The sequence below is a fragment of the Amblyomma mixtum genome, chromosome 10 (assembly GCF_055824585.1).
Source record: "Amblyomma mixtum isolate Tamu chromosome 10, ASM5582458v1, whole genome shotgun sequence".
Taxonomy (NCBI): Eukaryota; Metazoa; Arthropoda; class Arachnida; order Ixodida; family Ixodidae; genus Amblyomma; species Amblyomma mixtum.
The window spans coordinates 176,430,253-176,449,715 of NC_143021.1; the positions used below are offsets into that span (position 1 = coordinate 176,430,253).

General features: G+C 44.0%; 1 protein-coding gene across 3 annotated transcripts in view; it reads right to left on the bottom strand.

The window, feature by feature from the left end:
* Positions 1-18,707, bottom strand: part of LOC149327828 (E3 ubiquitin-protein ligase RNF123-like) — a 50,607-nt gene extending 31,900 nt beyond the window's left edge. The window contains exons 1-18 of one of the 3 annotated variants that reach the window (XM_089563269.1): positions 18,242-18,707; positions 18,073-18,157; positions 17,753-17,807; positions 17,383-17,462; positions 17,209-17,297; positions 15,283-15,337; positions 14,234-14,319; positions 14,043-14,129; positions 13,225-13,292; positions 11,004-11,247; positions 8,883-8,996; positions 7,985-8,101; positions 6,971-7,137; positions 5,266-5,368; positions 3,797-3,872; positions 1,198-1,259; positions 757-828; positions 79-202 (exon numbers count right to left, since the gene is read on the bottom strand). In XM_089563269.1, coding sequence (XP_089419395.1) covers positions 79-202; positions 757-828; positions 1,198-1,259; positions 3,797-3,872; positions 5,266-5,368; positions 6,971-7,137; positions 7,985-8,101; positions 8,883-8,996; positions 11,004-11,247; positions 13,225-13,292; positions 14,043-14,129; positions 14,234-14,319; positions 15,283-15,337; positions 17,209-17,297; positions 17,383-17,462; positions 17,753-17,807; positions 18,073-18,127 — 1,654 coding nt within the window. In that variant the 5' untranslated portion in view covers positions 18,128-18,157; positions 18,242-18,707. Of the gene's footprint in view, positions 1-78; positions 203-756; positions 829-1,197; positions 1,260-3,796; positions 3,873-5,265; positions 5,369-6,970; positions 7,138-7,984; positions 8,102-8,882; positions 8,997-11,003; positions 11,248-13,224; positions 13,293-14,042; positions 14,130-14,233; positions 14,320-15,282; positions 15,338-17,208; positions 17,298-17,382; positions 17,463-17,752; positions 17,808-18,072 lie in introns of all 3 variants that reach the window. The other 2 variants (XM_089563270.1, XM_089563268.1) reach the window with 2 other exon arrangements.
* Between the last annotated feature and the right edge of the window lie 756 nt (positions 18,708-19,463).

The window sequence follows — 19,463 nt, forward strand, 5'->3', positions numbered from 1 at the left end:
TTTTAGACTTCCTTTGCTACAGTCAAGTGCGTGAAGGGCTAGTAGAGCGGGACAAAAGGCGCAAAAGGGGGGGCGTACTGTGCTCCTGAAGCAGCTGGCCGCTGCTGGTGTGGAAGACGGGAAGGCAACGGCGCACCAGTGCCAACAGTCGGTGGAAGAAAGACAGGGCAACCGCGTGTGGGCACAGGTCCAGGGTCACTGTCTGCCAAGGAAAAGGAAGGAAGGAATCGGAATTAGCCACTACTGAAAGGGAAGAAATATTTTTTTAAACATAAAATTTAGTACAGTTGGGGACAAAAGTCTCTGGACCACGTGTTCCTCAAACGAAGCCGATAGTTCTGCATTTAGACGGCAACTGGAGACCACACTCGTGGAGATGAAGCGACACAATTTTGACTTTCCCGTCCACAAGTGTGGCCTCCAGTCGCCGGCTTACTGCGCAGCTATCGGCTTCGTTTGAGGAACACGTGGTCCAGAGACTTTTGTCCCCCACTGTACAATATAACTGCCTTACAGAAGTCCTAAATATTAGTAGATATAAATAACATACTCAGTCAACAGACCACACAATGCCCAGTGTTTAGGTGCTTCCTGACAACTGTGAAAATAACGAACCATCACAGTGGCAAGCTAACAAAAAATTGTGATAATTCATTTATGCTTACGTCTTCAATGCAGCTGTATATCCAGTGAGGGGAAGAAAATCAACAGCCTACAACAAATTCTGACAACACTGTAGAGAGTAGCGTCACGTACCCTGCTCCCTGGGGTATTTTCCTTGACGAACGCTTCGAATTTAGCAAGAAACAGGTCCCGGCTCGTCTGGCCCTATGACAGGCGAAGAAAACAGACGAGCACACAAATTAACATACAAACGCATGTAAAACAGACAATTCTTTGGCTTTGATAACCTGGATCTACAACAGCGTGATCAAAAACAACTTTAAAGGTGGTAACGCACACGTGCCATGTTATTGATTCCCATTTCACCTGAAGACACACTTCCCTAGAACAAATGGACCCAGATTTGCCAAGGCGAAAAGGGAAATGCTATCATTTATTAAAGTTACACTTTTTTTTCATTACTATCATTTCATGCCAGGCTATACTTTCAGTAGGAAATCTATCAATAAAAATCATATTTTTTACAATACCTACATGACTGCAAGTACACACGAGAAGGACTAGCAAGCCTACCTGTGGGGCATCGTTGTCCACGGTGAGCTGTTCCAAGATTCTCAGCTGGATATTTTCAATATCTGGTTTGACACAACAAAAATTCGCTTACACAACAGTTATGTGGTCAGAACGAAACAGCAGTTTAAAAAAAAGCTCAACATGAAACTACAGCCTGTCCTGAAAGGCGAAACATAGCCACCAGATGAGTCACTATGGATAGGCAGAAATGATGAATGAAAGTTTATTATGTCTCCTACAGTGTGAAGTATAGAGAGAGCTTTTCAACCATCTTCAAATCTTTTTCTGAATGTCAAGCACGATTCCTAGAAGAAACCTTTGACCTGTGTAAAAACACACGTTGCCACCTGACTCGTCATCATGAACTATGGTATGTACGATGTCCTCGCACAGATTTCAAACATTAAATTATGCTTTGCCTATGCTGCTTAACCGTTCAGCCTACCCAATTATTTGGATTATTTGCCCTCACACAAACAAATAAAAGCTTTATTTTTGTGAGTGACTATGACTGTGTATGTAACCTGCATGTTTCTATGACAGTGTATGTACTCTTTTTATATATAACGGTCGTCTATGCTATTATTCATTTGTTCTAATGATGAATTATGTAATTTTTTTTTAATCGAACAGCTCTTTGTTATCTGCGCCACCGATGTAGCTCAGGGGAAGGGAGCAGTGCCAAGTTGCTACAATGCGGCTTTTTTTCTGTTCTCCTCAGCTATAGGATATACGTGTCTGCAATAAAAAAACCTTGAATCTTGAATGAGCACAGAAGAGACTCATTAATTCTAGCTTCAATGGCTGCAGTTCCCTCCCTCATGCTCCTCACGGTACCTCCTTCGTTGTTTCCCTCTGGCGTGAATCTTCAACGCCATGCTCTGAAAACAGTGGCCCAGCCTTCAAGCATATGTAGTTTACGATGTCCTTAAAGGTGCACTGAAGAGGAATCTGAACTTGTCTTTTTGCCGCGGGAACTCGATCTACACGTTCCGAGCTTTCTTAGAAACATTGATTTATTGCTCTGTGTGGCCGATTTTCCTAATTCAATCGAATTAACGTCCTGCTCCCGCCTTTTTTTTTTAATTCTGCCTCGTACGATGGGCGGAGTCGACCAACGCGTGGAGTGCCTTTCACCCAGTCCCGTGGCGGCTTGCCGCTCTGCCATCGGCGGAGTAATACGTAGTAGTCCGTAGTAGGAAATAGTCCGCGCCGATTTTTATTTCTGCGGGCTTATTTTGCGGTTATATTATCTGCAAATGAAACTAGTTATTCATGGAAACCTAAAAAAGAAAATGAAAGCAAAGCCTCCACGGAGCTGGCTGAAAGGCACTTCACGCGTTGGTCGACTCCGCCCACTGTACGAGAGAGAATTAAAAAAATAAAGGCGGGAGCCGGACGTTAATTCGATTTAATTAGAGAAATCGGCCACACAGGGCAATAAGTCGCGATTTCTAAGAATGCTAGGAACGTGTAGATCGAGTTCCCGCGGCAAAAAGACAAGTTCAGAATCCTCTTCAGTGCACCTTTAAGAGGGGACACGGCTTTCAAATCATGAGAATCTCGAAAAAAATCTATAAGGTAATCGCATCCCGAAAAACTTTCCTCGAAAACAGCCCAGAAGCGACTTTGGAAAATATTTCTGCGACCGTAGGCAGCAGAAAATGACCGAGATATCAGCAAAAATGGCCGATTTTTAGGCACGATATCTCGGGCTTTGCGCTACCGCTCTCGGCAAGATTGCGGTCACCGGGCAACCGGTTTCACCACGATCCTAACCCCGTCAGAATCACGCATCTACAAGGCCACCACAGCTAAATGCATTAAACATTACTATCCTAAGGCATTTTGATGAACATGAACTGCTTGTACAACATCAGTACCAGTTTTACCAAAAGTGCATTTTGACCTGACTACTCTGCTAGCAAAAAGCATAGCACGACAATGGCTTCGCAGATTTTCATGTGGTTTGTTGCATCATGTTCCTTTATAAATTCTTTATGCAGTGACGCTCCTGTATTTTTTAATTAGTTTCTCATTTTTAAAATCCGCCACTAATTTGTCATGATTTCATGACACTAATGAGTGCATTATGCGAGCGTGGAATTTAACATTCTGTGTAGAAAAACGTCAAGCCGCTAAAAATATCTAGACAATGTCACTGCATCGACCATTCCTTTGGGTAAAACTTGAAAGTGACTGCAGACTGCTACAGCGTTTTGTCGTCATGTCAGGCTTTCTGCAAGTTTGGTATAGCAATGAAGCACATAAAAATTTATGTCAAAATTACTAAGGATATTTCAGTGAAATTTTGTGTATTTAAGCATTCAGTGGACTTTATAATAGTTTACAAAGTTGATTCTCAGGCTCTCCGTGGCCATGTCGATGTTTCTTTGGCAGCAAAAGATGTACTTGTTGCCGAGAAATTTTTGGACTTAAAAAATTAAAATTTTTTTTCTCCCTTCTCAACGAAAACTTCTGACATAAATGATGAAAAGAAGTCTGTGATCATAGCTGCAAGTGAATGACAGAGTGGCCTAGTCTCAGGAGTCCACAAAAACAAGGAGCAGAAAGCCATTAGGATTTAAAGGTCGCTCACCGGTGATCATGACCTTCAACCTCTGTTTTGCAGCAGCATATAAATTTTTCCTGTACGCCTCCTCAGTTGGATGTACCTGTCAAAGATGGCACGAAATCACCAATGAGGCCACATGGCTTTTTACACCAACACCAAAACAACATCTGAAGCTCTGCTGATCGCATGCAGCACTATTTAATGTTCTTTAGGCAACCACTGGTTCATTTCAAAGGCAACAGCCAAACACATTTTGTGACTCACTATGCATAAGCAGCAAATGAACAAACAGCCGGCAACAAAAGTTTGCGGGACGTGGGAGGTTGGCAACAAATTTACTCCAGCGCTGCCCAGTGGCCAGGTATATTGACACAAGCAAATGCAACACATATGAAGCAGGCAAGCACTCTAGACAAACGGTTGACTTGCTTAAATCTGGTGAAATAATTTTTTTTTTCTGCACACTGACGTACCATAAACTTTAGGTGCTGACTGTACCTTATCTGCCTGATCCTAAGGACCCCCTTTCTCGAGGTCTGTACATGGCCATTTATCTTCAACACTCGGTGTCTACCACTAATTTGTTAGTCCGCTAAGGACCAAGAGAAAGGCAACTCAGCCTCAACCAATAACCATGTAGCTATTAAAGCTGCTGAATAGCAGAATGCACTGCCAAGGGAAACAAATAAAGACAGTGCCTGAAAAAGCTAGAAATCAATGCACAGCATTGGTACACTCCAGCCCCTGGCTCCAAAGCGCCTCTAAAAATGACCATCAACAAACCGTTGGAAGATCATCGCAATCACAACAAGCAGAGAATGAACACACGCAGGAACAAAGAAAAAAAAAAAAATTCAGGGGGCACTTTGGCGCTCTAAAGTGCTGCAAGACGAAAGCGTTTCCTGGCGCACTGTTTGGCATTGACTGCGAGACTGTTTGTGCTGAATTGTTGCTTTATTTGACAACACACTTTGACTACACATTACAACTACACACTCTGACTGCTTCTTTAGCACGACTCTCTCTATGCTTCGATGAGTTCGGTTGTATCCATGGCTCTGTTCGCAGTGATGAGGTATGCAATGTGGTCACCCACGGATGTCTTACGCCCCCTGTCGGAGCGGACGACAACTATTTTATTAGTTGTCGTCTGCTCCGAAAGGGGGCGTCAGGCATCCATGGGTGACCTCATTCCTGTGAATCCGCGCGCTCTGACGTCATAACCATTTCGACCAACCGAAAAGCGCGACACCTCCGCTGACAACCTTCTGTCGACAACGACGAGGCATTAAAGGCTCTTGCCTTAAAGCATGCAGCCAAAAATCTTCAATCTGATACACACAAGAGTCACCCATGTGGCACTTGTCTATGCATCCACAGTTTGCATGAAATTGAATCTAAATCTCACTTTTCAAAAAATGAACCCAACTTGCACAGTGATTTGCTATTGCGGTCAGAAATTCCGATTTCTAAACCAGTAAAAGTAGCCTCACCTCTTCCATGAGCTCGAACCAGACATCCGGAATGAGGGTGGCTAGAGTTTCGTTGTCCGGTGGTTTCACCTCCATGAACATGGCAAACTTGATCTTGTCAAACGTTCATGGCTGTCAAGGACAATAGCGTTCACAGGTCCGGGGAAAAAGGGGCTGCCAGCATCTACAGCGACTAGTACAAAGTTTAGTTTAGTTTATGGGGTTTAACGTCCCAAAGTGACTCAGGCTATGAGGGAGGCCGTAGTGGAGGGCTGTGGAAATTTCCACCACCTGGGGTTCTTTAACGTGCACTGACATCGCACAGTACACGGGCCTCTAGAATTTCTCCTCCAAAGAAATTCAACCGCCACGGCCGGGATCGAACCCGTGTCTTTCGGGTCAGCAGCCGAGCACCATACAAACACACTACAAATTTAGTGCTATTTTTGAAAGCACGTCTTTCTTGAAGACTGAAGAACTGACGGTGCTATTACACTGACACAGAATGCATCACATCAATTATGTTTGTCTATGACATTCTGAACAGCTTTGCCTCACCATTAAAAGAAAAAGACAAAAATGAATAAAATTTCTCATGACTCACTCCAGAAAACCATCCAAAAAGAGCCAAATACATTAATAAAATAGTTCACTGGTGAGCTATGCTTGGAACTGTCGCACCGTGTCTATTTCAGAACAAGCATTTCGCATGTAATGCATTGCACATACCCGCACTTGTTTCTGTCTCCCCACAATTAACGTTGTTCCCTCAGGGTGCAGCTGAAATGTCTCGTCCAACCAGAGGGAGACCATTACTGTGTTTGTCCTTTCCTCATAACCTAACCCAACCTGAGACGAGAAAATACCACAAAATAAACTGCCACAAATAAGACAAAATATTAAGCAACGAGGTGCACCACATGTTTCTTCTCTGTTCCTTTCTTCACCATCAAATCTTGCTATGCCAAACTGCATCTACATTGTAGCGCTCAGCACCTAGGCATCCCACAACAGTGAGGTCCTGCATCAATGGGGAATCCACGATGACAGGGAAGTGTGAAAAGGATGGGGGAATCAGGAAAGACCTGAGCATTAAAGGTGCAGTCAAGAGGAATCTGAACTCGTCTTTTTTGCCGTGGGAACTCAATCTACACGTTCCGAGCATTCTTAGAAACTTCGAATTATTGCCCTGTGTGGCCGATTACCCTAATTAAACTGAATTGACGTCCGGCTCCCGCCTTTTTTTTTGTTTTGAATTCTCCCCGTACGGTGGGCGGAGTCCAGCAACGCGTGGAGTGCCTTTCACCCTGTCCCGTGGCGGCTTGCCGCTCTGCCATCGGCGGAGTAATACGTAGTAGTCCATAGAAGCAAATAGTCCGCGCGTATTTTTATTTCTGCGGACTTATTTTGCGGCTGTATTATCTGCGAATGAAACTATTTACTCACGGAAACCTAAAAAACAAAATAAAGCGAAAGCAAAGCCTCCACGGAGCTGGCTGAAAGGCACTCCGCGCGTTGGTCGACTCCGCCCACCATACGGGTGAATTCAAATAAAAAAAAAGGCGGGAGCCGGACGTCAATCCGATTTAATTAGGGAAATCGGCCACACAGGGCAATAAGTCGAAGTTTCTAAGAATGCTCGGAATGTGTAGATCGAGTTCCCTCGGCAAAAAGACGAGTTCAGATTCCTCTTCAGTGCACCTTTAAGGAGAGGCATAAAGGATATAAGACGCTCTCGAGGAGGTAGCGACGTGATGAGTCGTGCTGCAGGATGCTCAGCAGCAGGTAGAGGTGGCGCTTCTGGTGGAGGAAGTCGGGGGTGCACGGGGAGAAACGGAAGCCGGACAGCAATGCCACGGCCACATTTTCCAGGCACTTCTTGATCTCCGGCGGCTGAAACAGGCGGAGAAGGCCAAAACAAAAATCATAACTGCCACAATTCCACTTGTCACACAGTCATTGAATGCACTTATAGAAGTAGACCCAACAGACACTCCTCAAGATTCAGTGATTTTGAGTGGTTTAGACCAAACTTAAGGCACTGGATTTGCAGTTACGGTGGCCACAACTGGCAAAGGTTGGTTGGTTTATGGGGTTTAACGTCCCAAAGCGACTCAGGCTATGAGAGACGCCGTAGTCGAGGGCTCCGGAAATTTCGACCACCTGGGGTTCTTTAACGTGCACTGACATCGCACAGTACACGGGCCTCTAGAATTTCTCCTCCAAAGAAACTCATCCGCCGCGGCCGGGATCGAATCCGCGTCTTTCGGGTCAGCAGCCGAGCACCATAACCACTGAGCCAACAACTGGCAAAGAACAGGGTTAATTGGAGAGACATGGGAGAGGCCTTTGCCCTGCAGTGGACATACTCAGGCTGGTGGTCATGGTGGTGATGTTTAAAAGCCCTGATTTAGTATGTCATACAAATTTCTACATGGCAAGCTCAATGGCAATTTCTACTGGCAAGCTCTGGAAGCAAGTAAAGTTGACAGAAATTTGAACAGTACCATATTATTCTTTCGAGAGCACTTCTGCTGGCACACTTTTAAAAAAATTTGATAATAGAAGAAAAGCAAAAAAAAGCACACATACAATGTCTTGGATATGTACTCCAAGACAAATCCTTGTGCAGTACTGCTGTTCATTTTGAGGACACATTACTGAGTTCCTATTTCCTGCTCAATGACTAATAGTAACGTTCACAAGTTGAACAGAAAAGGTTATTAGAAAAGAAACTCACTTCCAACAATGCCCAGAACAGCTCGAGTAAGGTGCATATCCGTCTCCCATCTGGGCTCTCTTCAAACACTTGGAACAGGAACGGCAGGAAAGAGACCTCTGTCACATGACTAGATGCCTGCATGACAAAAAGACATGTCAACGGCAACAGAGACAGCAAAAATCTGTGTGTACAATCATCACAATAGACAGACTACTAACACAAGCAAATATCAGTTCAAAGGTGCATGCTCGTAGGCAGTGCAGTTTCAGTTTCCTAAATTATCTGACCAAAAGAGACTGTAATGGCACAGCTTCAAAATTAGTGAAGTTTGACACCATTGTTCATCAATGCATTCATGCACGCAGCTGGCAAGGATGAACACTTTTGTGTGTCTTCAAGAGCTCAGGGAAATATACCGCAAGACATTACTGCTTTCTATGAGCGCATGAATAACATGCCATATGCTGTCCACTGTGAAGTGACATCATGCTGGACACCAAACTTCAACGAAGTGAAGCAGTACCGCTAAGTAGATTCACAAGTGTCTCAGCAAAAAGACTAAACATTTATAGGTTGATGTCTTCATTCATTTGTTTGGTAATAGTGCAAAATGAACTGAGAAGTCCAGGCACGCAGCCTAGAGTCACCCCAAACCCCCATCACTCAACTGTACACTGTTTGAGCTCTCACAAAAATAGAGCAAAAGTGCACCGATTCTATTTACCATGCAGGCAACTAGCACGCATATAGAAGTGCGAAAAGCATAAAAGCACGGATGTAACGGATGCTCCTGAAGTGAGAGGGGTGCTGAGTGATTTAATGCATGCTACAGAGCACTTGAGCATTTCCTCAATCAAATCAATTAAGCAGCGAAATGAAATCAACCGTGGCCGGCTGCCACCACAGCCTCACTGACCAGGAGTGGGCCCAGGCGCCTGAGCACTGGTGCCGCTATGAGGAGGGCCTGTGCTTTCGTCCCCTGCCGGAACACGTCCAGGCCGTCAGTGAGGTAGGCCGACTGGGACGCACCCTGCAAGCGTTTGCGACAAGAAACGATTGCAGGCACGCACTTCTCAAGTCCCAAGAACCTGCTGGAATTTACAAGGTGAACAAAGCACCACGAGGAATGGATAAAATAGTTCACTATTTAACAAGTGAAGGCGGGCTAGTTGGTGGTTGACAATGGAGTGCATATTGCAACCGCGCAAAACGAATAGGGACGAAGAGAGGAAAGCGCAGGACAAGACGCGGAACTTCAACTAAGGTTTACTACAGGAAAACCACATTTATACAGGAATCGTAATCACACCTGATGAACAGCCGATACTATCAAATAACACAGGCCTGTGTTATTTGATGGTATCGGCTGTTCATCAGGTGTGATTACGATTCCTGTATAAATGTGGTTTTCCTGTAGTAAACCTTAGTTGAAGTTCCGCGTCTTGTCCTGCGCTTTCCTCTCTTCGTCCTGCGTCGTTTTTGCGCGGTTGCAATATGCACTCCATTGTTCACCATTCATTTTACAGTGCAGCTCTAAGGCACCCTTCCGTGGATTCCGCATTGCAGTCAACAGCGGCGGCATAGTCGGCATAACACGCCACCTGACAATCGTGACAGGTAGTAGCAGAGCAAAACGCCACCTGCCACGGCGAGAGTGGAGGAACGGACAACCGGAAGGTGTCTGCCACAGGAAGACCTGGAGGGTGGCTAGCAGCGTAACACGCCACCTTCCAGCTGTGGCAGGTGGCATGTGAAGAGCTGTGCTCAATTCTCGCATTACTGACTATTGCAATCTATCAATTTGTTTTAGATAAAACCTCAGATGGTGGTATGCCTCGATAAAAGAAGCAAACATGACTCACCTGTCATCAAAAGGATAAGTGGTGGGGGCACTAATTTCATTGCCCCTGGCAGTACATTAAAGCTAATACCTTCAAGAGCATAGTTAAACTAGGAGCAGAGAAGAACACACACAGCATGCCACAGGTAAGGAAAAACAACACAAGTACATAATGAGTGCAGTCCTCTGCTGATTGGTACAGTGTGTTACATGGGGGCTTAATGTGTCAAAGCTGCACAAAGGATATCAGAGATACTGTAATGAAAAGATCCAAGTAAATTTCAACCACCTGAGGGTTTTTCACTATGCACTGGCATCCTGCAGCACATAGGCTTATGACCACACACACTCATCAGCAGAACATTTTACGTGCTACAGCACCGTAGCAAGTATAGTTCTCTACCAAAAGAACAGAAGATAAAAAACTCTACTCGAAACAATCCAATTCTCTTGCACTCCCCATGGTACCAGCAACTGTTGTCCTCTTTCACTCGTCCGCCTCACGAGCTGTTCACCTCTCCAATGCTAGCGATGCAATGTGTCACCTATCAAAACCATGCCCTCACCATTATTTGAATAGATAGACAAGAGAAACAAAAATAATAAACAACCAAATGAATGATCAAATGTCAAATAACAAAAAATCGGCTGCGGTTTAGCCCTGGTTAAATCTAGTTGAATTGCAAAAGCAACTTAGCGCGTTGTCTCTTCCTCGCTTCGTTCTTTCGTTGTTGCTTCTCTTTCACGCTCTCCACAAGGACTAAAATACACTGAGGAGAAGCGCACATATATATATATATATATATATATACATATGTATACCCTGAGGAAGGACGGTCCTCAGTTCGAAACTGTCGGTATTAAATGAAGATAATTGCAAAGTTGTGACCCCTTCTTCTACAAGTATTCCTGGCCCACTGAACGACAAGACCTGCTGCAACTATATATATATATACCCCCCCACACGGCGACACCTCTTCTCCCTCTACCCCAGCGGAGCACATCTGGTGGAGCGAGCGGTGTCGGCGGCGGCGCCATCTGTTGGAGCGTGGCTGCGGCGTTGCTAGGCAACAGCGGCTCAAGGTCGTTCGTGGGCCACGGCATACGGCTGAAGTGTGACCACGCGACGAGCCGAGCTGGCTGGCATAGTGTTGCTTTCGCAACAACAAATGAATAGACACGACAACCGGAACACACCTTGTGCACTTCCTCGTAGACGGGGAGTAGCCGCTTCGTCCACAGCAGCAGGAGGCGAGCCCGCTCGGCGTCCCGCAGGGAAGTCTTCTCCAGGGGCCGGTACCCCTCGACCGGGTGGCGCAGGGGAGTGGCCCCAAAGTTGGCCACCAGGTTCTCGCCAAAGGCCAGGCTGACGGCCGGGAAGTAGGCCATGCCAGGGCCCAGCCGAACATTGTCAAACGCCTCACCCATGCTGCGGCCATTCCTGGAACCAAGGGAGTTGTGTTGGGTTGTGTTGGGTTTAATGGCCCATAGGCAACTGAGGCCATCATACACCAAGCACAAGGTATCGGAAAAGTTTTTTGTTGAATATTATAGAAATGTAAAAAATCATGTCTGGTGTAGAGGCCCTCAAACGTTAATACTACCTAGTGAACACATACACAAATTTTAGAAATGGCGACTAGTAAAAGCGTTAAAAGGGGCTGGGAAATCTCAGCAGCTATCCTTTGCTGGACAAGGATAGAGAGACTCCCAACCAACCAAAATAAAAACCTCAGCCTTCTTCTAGGGCGTGAGAAAGTGGCTGAGGTGTATCAAAATTCAAACAGACCAGTGGGTAAAAAATTAAGAATCTCGGTCAAATGTTTTGAGGAATCCCCCAAGGTGGAGTAGATTTGTAATAAGGGAGTAATTACTCATTGGCATCCACCCGAGCGCAGCCATACGGCTACAAAGGAAAGCTATACAGCTTTCTCAGAAACTTCGTAGTTAAAGAAAAATTCGTCCTGGTCCGGGGTTCGAACCCCGGACCACCGCTTTAACTACGAAGTTTCTGAGAAAGCTGAATAGCTTTCCTTTGTAGCCGTATGGCTGCGCTCGGGTGGATGCCAATTAAGAATCTCATAAGAAATCCTGTTTCTTTATGAAAGCTATAAACACATAATATATCAACAATTGCATCATCTCCTAAAAGCAGTGTAGGATGACAAGGGATGTATTCATCATAAAATCGAGTGAAGTACTTTTTCCTTAGTTTTTCCAGTTTCCCACAAGAGAATAAGGAACCAAGGGAGCCATGCCTTCACTTCCGCTGCAGTTTTCCCCATGTTTACAGCATCTTTCTAGCTATGGAGAGGAAAATGGCAGAGGAAACTTTGAGAGACGGGTTAGGGAAGGAGCGTGAGTTAATGATGTCACGGATGAAATCAAGAACAGGCAATGGATATGTGTAGGGCATGTAATTAGTAGAAGAGACAACCGATGGTTTCTTAGGGTAACAGGGTGGGTTCCAAGAGGAGGCACAGCACCGGGCTGGTAGAGAGAGAGGTGGGTAGATGAGATTATTAGGGTACAGGGTGACCACTACAGGACAGTGCTGATGCAAGATCAATAGGGAAGGCCTTTGTCCTGCGGTTGACATTAGTTAGGCTGACTGATGATCATTATTAAACTCAGTGGCTTCTGTTCAATGTACAGCATCAGCTACACCCGGCATTTCTAACAGTGGGGCAGAACGGGGAGCATTATTGCTTGGCCAGTGGAACACTGACTGCAATTGTGTTTATTACGCCTGAACGTGGTTATGAAATCCTACTGACTTTCTGGCCATGTTATGGTCTGTTCATCCTTGAAATAGAGAGAAATTAAGATATCGTTACACAGCGAACAACTCAGCTCTCAAAGCTGGCAAAAAAAAAATTAAAAAATTTGAAAACCATACTAGTCTGGGCATTTAATTCAGACAGAATATGCCTTGGTTACAGCCTGCCAGAAAACTACTTTGCAACTGAAATCATTTGACAAGCCAATGAGAACCCACTGGCTTGCTTATTATTGATAATATAATGAGTGCTCAATATTATGCTAACAATAAAGTGATTTTTATTTTTCACAAAGAATGAAAGCAAACAGCAGAACAGAACAGGATTCATTTCATCAATTGTATCTGTGAGCGCATTTTAAGAATCCCAAATCCATCAAATACTATGAATTCATTCTGTTAAAGTAGTTTATATCAAAGAAGTTCCATCCAAACTACTGTCCAGCACATGGAACAAGAATGATCAAACAATGCTACACCCTTTCACAGGCAACAAGATACCTCAAATAGTTGCTCAGTGCTCTACTCAGACAGAAAAAGGTACCGTCAATGAGCAGCTTAATGAAGCAAATGCAAATCACATCCAGCAATGGCAACCGTCAACAAAAAATTGCCTCCTACAAATTTTTACGATCTCACCTGTAAAAGCTCACGGTGCCTTTGTCAAGGTCGATACAACAGCCAATGACGTCACCCGCCAACCAGGCCTGCAGAAATTTAGGAATGAAAAAAAAAAAAAGGCTTTCCTGAAAAATCTTTAACGACACCACCAGCAGCTTGCAAGTCTGCACGCACTGTAAATCAAACACATGCCGAGAAGTGGACACAAGTTGCAAAGAAGAAGAGCAGTGCAGTGCAATATTTTCGGCACTTTCTAAGCAATGTCCACTTTTTATGTGTTGTTAGTAGTTGGCCATGGGTAGCAATACACTGTACTTCTGTTATTTTTCATTCCTAGTAAATGACTAAACTGCTCAACTATGCCACACAAGCCCACTTAAGGAACTGGCGTGCCCATTTGCTTCTGGGGCCAAACACTGCTTGAACTTTATTATTACAGCTTACACTAAGAGCACGTCAAACAAATCTTTCGTCACATTCAGTAATCATAAAATATTGTGTTCTTCCCAAAAACCTCATATATCGCTATGTACCGATGAACATGCATAGGTCCTAGCAGTGTGGCCCTTTGTGGTTGACGAACTTTTTCCACACTGATTTGCTCCAAGTGTTGTTCCAGGTTTCTCGGGTTAGCACTAATTACTAGTGGCACCATAGCTGTCAGCTTGAGCCAGATTACCTGTACTACAATTTTTGAGATCCTTACACTTCACTTTTTTTTTTTTTTTTTCAAAATGTCTTCAAGCCTGCTATACCACTAAGCACAGTAATGTCAATCATCCATGACTGTTTTTTCTTTACAATTTCTACGATTCTCGTTGTCGGCATTTACATACCTCTCCGTACTTGTATGTAGCGACATTCCATTTCCGCACCCTGTTTCCGTCGAAGGCGTACGAGTCTGGCGTGTCCCCCACGCCTTTCTGTGTAAAGAGTACAGATGTCAGAAATCATGATTTCTATAATAAGGCACTCAGCAACCTGATACGTGGGTCATAATTAGCAAGTGTAAGTCGTGAAGACTTACCTCTTGTGAAAACTTGCAACCGCTTGTGACCCAGCCAACCTGCATAACACCCTTGGAGCCAAGCATCAGTTCATACTGCCACTTGCCTGAATAGAATAAAAGAAAGAGCCGCGTTGATAGCACGCAAAAACAGCAAGAAAACAAATTTCAGAGAACACCGCAAAGGTTGTTAAGCTCATTCCACTCAAGGAATTAAGTGGCATGACAACACGCAATCACCAAAATGTGCAACGTGTATGCACAAAGTAGAAATATAGAGTCACTGTGAACTGGTTTCTGCACTTACCAAGTGCACACATGTCCTGTAAAACATGCAGTCATGATAACGTGACAGACACTTGTAACGGAAGTTTCTGGCAATAAGCGTGACTGTAACCTACCTACTTTAGTGCCTATTTTATCCAAACCTGCTTAACTTAATTTTCGTCCCACGAACTTGTTTTGGGCACGTACTCGTATACAAGCAGTGTCAGCATGAGGCCAGCACCAAAGACGGCCTTAGAAACCGGATGCTTGTAGATTGTGAACAGACATCATACGTACAATGTGTTTACATTAGTCCGAAAAGACTTGTTCTGTAGAGAAGGATACAAAGAAGCTTACAGGGTCAATGCAGACAGTTCAATGCAATTTTCATTCTTGATAAAAATTGATTGGTCGGTTTCTTGTGGCTATGCTGACCTTCGACCAGCAGCAAAAAACGCATTTATTGCTGACAGAATCAAATTTAAAGAGGAAAAAAAATGTTTTCGCCATTCGATTCATGCTCATAACATCAATGATGAAAAGGACTTCATGATCAATTTTAAGAAGTGAAAGGCCGTATGGCCTAGCCTATAGATTTAGAAGCAAAAAAAAAAAATATTGAAGTGATTTGCTTGTGACGATGGTTGGTGTTAGCAGTGTTTGCATTTATTCATCAGGTCTCTCCTAGCTGGTAAAGGCTCAGTTTTCATCAAAACGAGCCTCTTTGTCATTAAAAAGCAGTAGTCCATCGACACAGGCAAATTTCGATTTGTCCCCAGAACCCCTTCGAAGCAAAAGCTCACCTTTGAACACACAGCAGGTGGCTCGTATCGTGTTGAAGTTACTCTGACTGGACACCTGCGCACATTTTAGAAAAGACAGTCATCCAAAACCTGTGGTATTACGGCAGGTAAAGGATAATATCTGCAATAAAATACTGGACAATGCGTATTTGTGGCACCGCCTGGCTGACAAAGGAATCATGGCAGACTTCTAAAATGTCACAACTAAGTAGCAAATGTCGGAAGGAAACATCGTGGCTGTAAGCATAAAATATCAGAAGACCTCATTATGTATGCAATTTAAAAATGCCTGCCCAGGCCCAAACGTTTTCTTTTTAATCTTTTGGCGCACTCATGAAATCAAGGATGAGAAAACATTTGAATCACAACTGTTTTGTCTTTACCCGGTGAAACACTCTGTTCATCCCTTAAAAGGCAACTCCAGAGCATTTTTTCACATCCATGCATTATACTTACTATCTTTCATTTTTCGGTTATATTTTTTCCAGAATTCAGGGGGTAAAAAATTGGGTGATATTTTGCGAGCTGAAGTTGATGTACAATTCGGGTTGTTCAGAAAAGGTTCCACAATTCGGGTTTTAAGGTGCCACATTTTGTGGCACAAGACAATTTTTTTATAAGTGCGCGCTTTTGTACGGGACATGAAATGCCCTATTTTTTTCACACTGTTATTGTAAATGACACAGAAATTGCAGGTTGCACTGCAAAACACCTATTAAATCAAATATTTCTTTACTTCTCACTTACTTTAAATATTTCACTATGTACATTATCATCATCTGCTGTGCAGCACTTCTGTGTCCGGGAAACACCAACCTGTCTTCATTTGTACACTGCGACATTCATTCAACATAAAATGCAACCGCTTTAAACACAAAAGAGTCTTGTTACAGGATGCCGTTAGTGTGGGGGACATTTGATGCAGTGATGTCAGTTAGATGTTTCTATGGTTTAGAGATTTCTATGGGCAACCTTGGGTGCGTAATGTCATGAACTGCAAACCGGTCAGTATTAATCCAAGCTGCATTTCCTTAAGGGAAAAATTTCACGCTTTATTCTGGTCATTTCATACAAATAATGATCAAAGCTATCACTTAAAGTCGCCAGTCCAGTCATTCAAGACGTATGTGAGAGGGTTTCATGACGTCATTTGTTGGTCTAACGAGAGATCATGCTGTGGCCAGAAGCGAGTTTTGGTTTCCTAGTTTCTACTGCTTTATTACTGTTTTCATTATTTTGAAAAACTTCATCACAACTAAGTTGGGAAGGCCCAAGGAATATAGCCCAATAGTCAACTCAAAACATTCGAAAATCCTCCGGAGTCACCCTTTAGAAGCGGAGGACCAGCAAATAACATGATAAAACAGTAACCACATGAAGCTACTTTCCTCACCTCGGATTACCTCCTCATGCGGTTAGCACTTAGAAACAGTGATGTCAAGGTGTGATAAGTTAAAAGCTCTATTTTAGCTTTTAAAGACTTTCCGGCCTTAGTGTGACGTTTACCAGTTCTTTGCAAAATATCTCGAAGAAAGCAAAAATCAATGATGGCATCTGCTTTCTAGTTGTGCATCTTAAGCAAGAAATAGCATTATCATTCCTTCACTATGACATGTTTTACCAGTTCAGCTCAAATGAGTCATACTTTACTCAAAAGACATATATAGTGAAATTTATTTTGCACAAAACAAACAAGCACGAGACCAAAGCATTCCAGTGTGTTAATCAGAAACCCATCGTCAAATATCCCCCTACGTGAAATCTGCACATGAATGCACAGTGGTCTAGCCTGGAAGAGCACACATCTCTCCGTGTAACACAACTTTACGTATACTTAAGAAAGAAGATTAGGCGACTTAGACGAAACCTGAGCTACTGACAATGAAGCTGAGATTACTGACGAGTAATAAATGTGTTCTAACTCACCCCAAGCCTCTCCTGGTTAACGATGAATGTCCCAACATTGGAGCATATGTCAAAGGTAACATGATTCGGTCCTAGACGGCCGTAATCGTCTGAAAAAATACGACGAAATCCCAATGTAGCTCTGAAGAAATGGCAATGCTAGCTTATGTTCACGAAAATTTGATGAGAACGTACTCTCTGCAGCCTGTCCTTTTGACAGATTCTCAAGCTCGCAGTCAATAAAGTCATCTAGATCTTCCAACTTCAGAGTAGCTCTGCAATATAAGGAAAGGATTAAAGTCACCAATAATTTAGAAGCAACAAACATACATGACCCTGCAGCTGCAACTTCAGACTCATATCATGTGCATTGATTATCTGAAGGCACAGATTAAACTAGGCCAGTTATAAGCGATACAACATAATCTAACTAAAATAAAATAAAACGTGAACCAGACACGCGACACTCCAAACATAGTAGCACAACCTGAATCGATAGTAGACCAACCTAGAAGCAGCTGATCAACATTGCAGAATAAATTATAAACAGGGATGCAATACGTACTTTTCTTGTGCTTCTGAAGACACGGGCCTTTTAAACACGTACTCCAGCATTGCTTCTGTTAAAAATGGGAAACGTTTCAGTCATCGGTGAGCCAAAGTGCTTTCACTAAAAAAAAACTTGAAATACTATAGGAAAGCTGAAAAAAGTTAACTTGTCCTCGCAACGTCACTTTATACTGCTCTAAATAATTTGCAGGCAAACTCGCCATACCTGCAGTCACATCATCAAACTACCCAGCAAATGGTCACAAACTCCGGTCAAACGCAGTTCACACTTGAAACCACCAACATCACATGCTACGACGCAATTTCGGCACCCACCTAGCCAAGCGTTTCTACGACCTACTGTGGCAAAGTTCTGGGGCCAAACTTCCATTCCTCGGAGGCTTCAACGAAGAGAGGTCCCCTGGAAACAAACCCGGGAAATCAGCGCCAACCTTTCCCCTCAGGAAGTCTCACCGTTCAAAACGACGAAGGCGCACACACTCACAACACTGTCATGACCGCACTGCAAGCGAAGAATTCCTCGGGCACGCACACACTCGAACGCACGGATAACGGCAAGGCTAGGCACATGTGACGAAGCACTCAAATCCGTCGTAACACGCACACAATCTGCGTCATACCCGCACTGCACAAGCTTCGTTTCCTTCGAAACACCGTCGGGCTTCGGCCACTAAGTGAAAGCTGCGGTTCGGGAACCCACGGGCCGAATTCCCGGAGTCTGGAGTTCCCAGCAGGCGCGTCGGATCGCCGTGCTACCGTCATGCACAATCCTTCGCCAGTTTTTATCACCGGCCTTGCGAGATCTTATTTCACGAATACGGGTCGTCCTCGCTGGCCATGGCTGTAGCTCACTTGCACATCCTTTTCCCGATGCGAAGAGCAAAACCCACAAGCACCGCAAACGGAAACAAGACAAGCGGACAAGCGCCACCCTACCGACGCAGGTTTTGCCTTTCTCGTTCCATTTTTGCTTGCGGTAGACGAGCGGGATATTTGAAAGTGCTTGAATGGACAAAAGAATGACAGGGCTGAAAGCTAATTGTCCTCAAAGATATCAGCCAGCCGACTGTGTTGAGATAAAGCCCATACTTTAACGTAACGTGTGCGGGGTCGAGGCAATCTCGTTTTCAAGTATTAAAAAGAAATAAAAGAAAAACGCGCGAAGGCGCTTGTTTCAGTGGCAACGAAACCGAAACTTAAGCCTTCCCGGTTATGTTTCTTTTGTGAAGTGAATTTGTTCAAGAACATAGTATGTTTTGCTTTCAATTTACGTTAAATTTATTACGGGCTGAAGTTTTAAAATTGTGTTCTCCTGGGGAATGGAAAACCGGGGCATCACAATAGGCTCGCGCCGTGTGTTCACGTGCTCACTGTAGGCTTGATTGGCTTTTAACGCATACAGTCGCGTCGACATGCCACCAAAATTCTGCATAGCCAGCCCGTGAATAATCAGATCAAAATTTTAGCGTGGCAACGCGATACGAATGACCGCAATGTCAGCGTTTTTCCCCAGTAACCAAATGGAAACCACCGAGGTCCTTACTGGCATCATGGGGGTCACGGTAATTTTAATGAACCTTTACAGACTCACAGTGTCAATCACTGGCTTTGAAGGTAAGTGGATTCCGTCAGCTACCGAGTCGAGCGTTTCTCAAAACGAACTGCTTTTCTCTCTTCTTTGCTTCCTCTTTATGCATTGTCTGTAG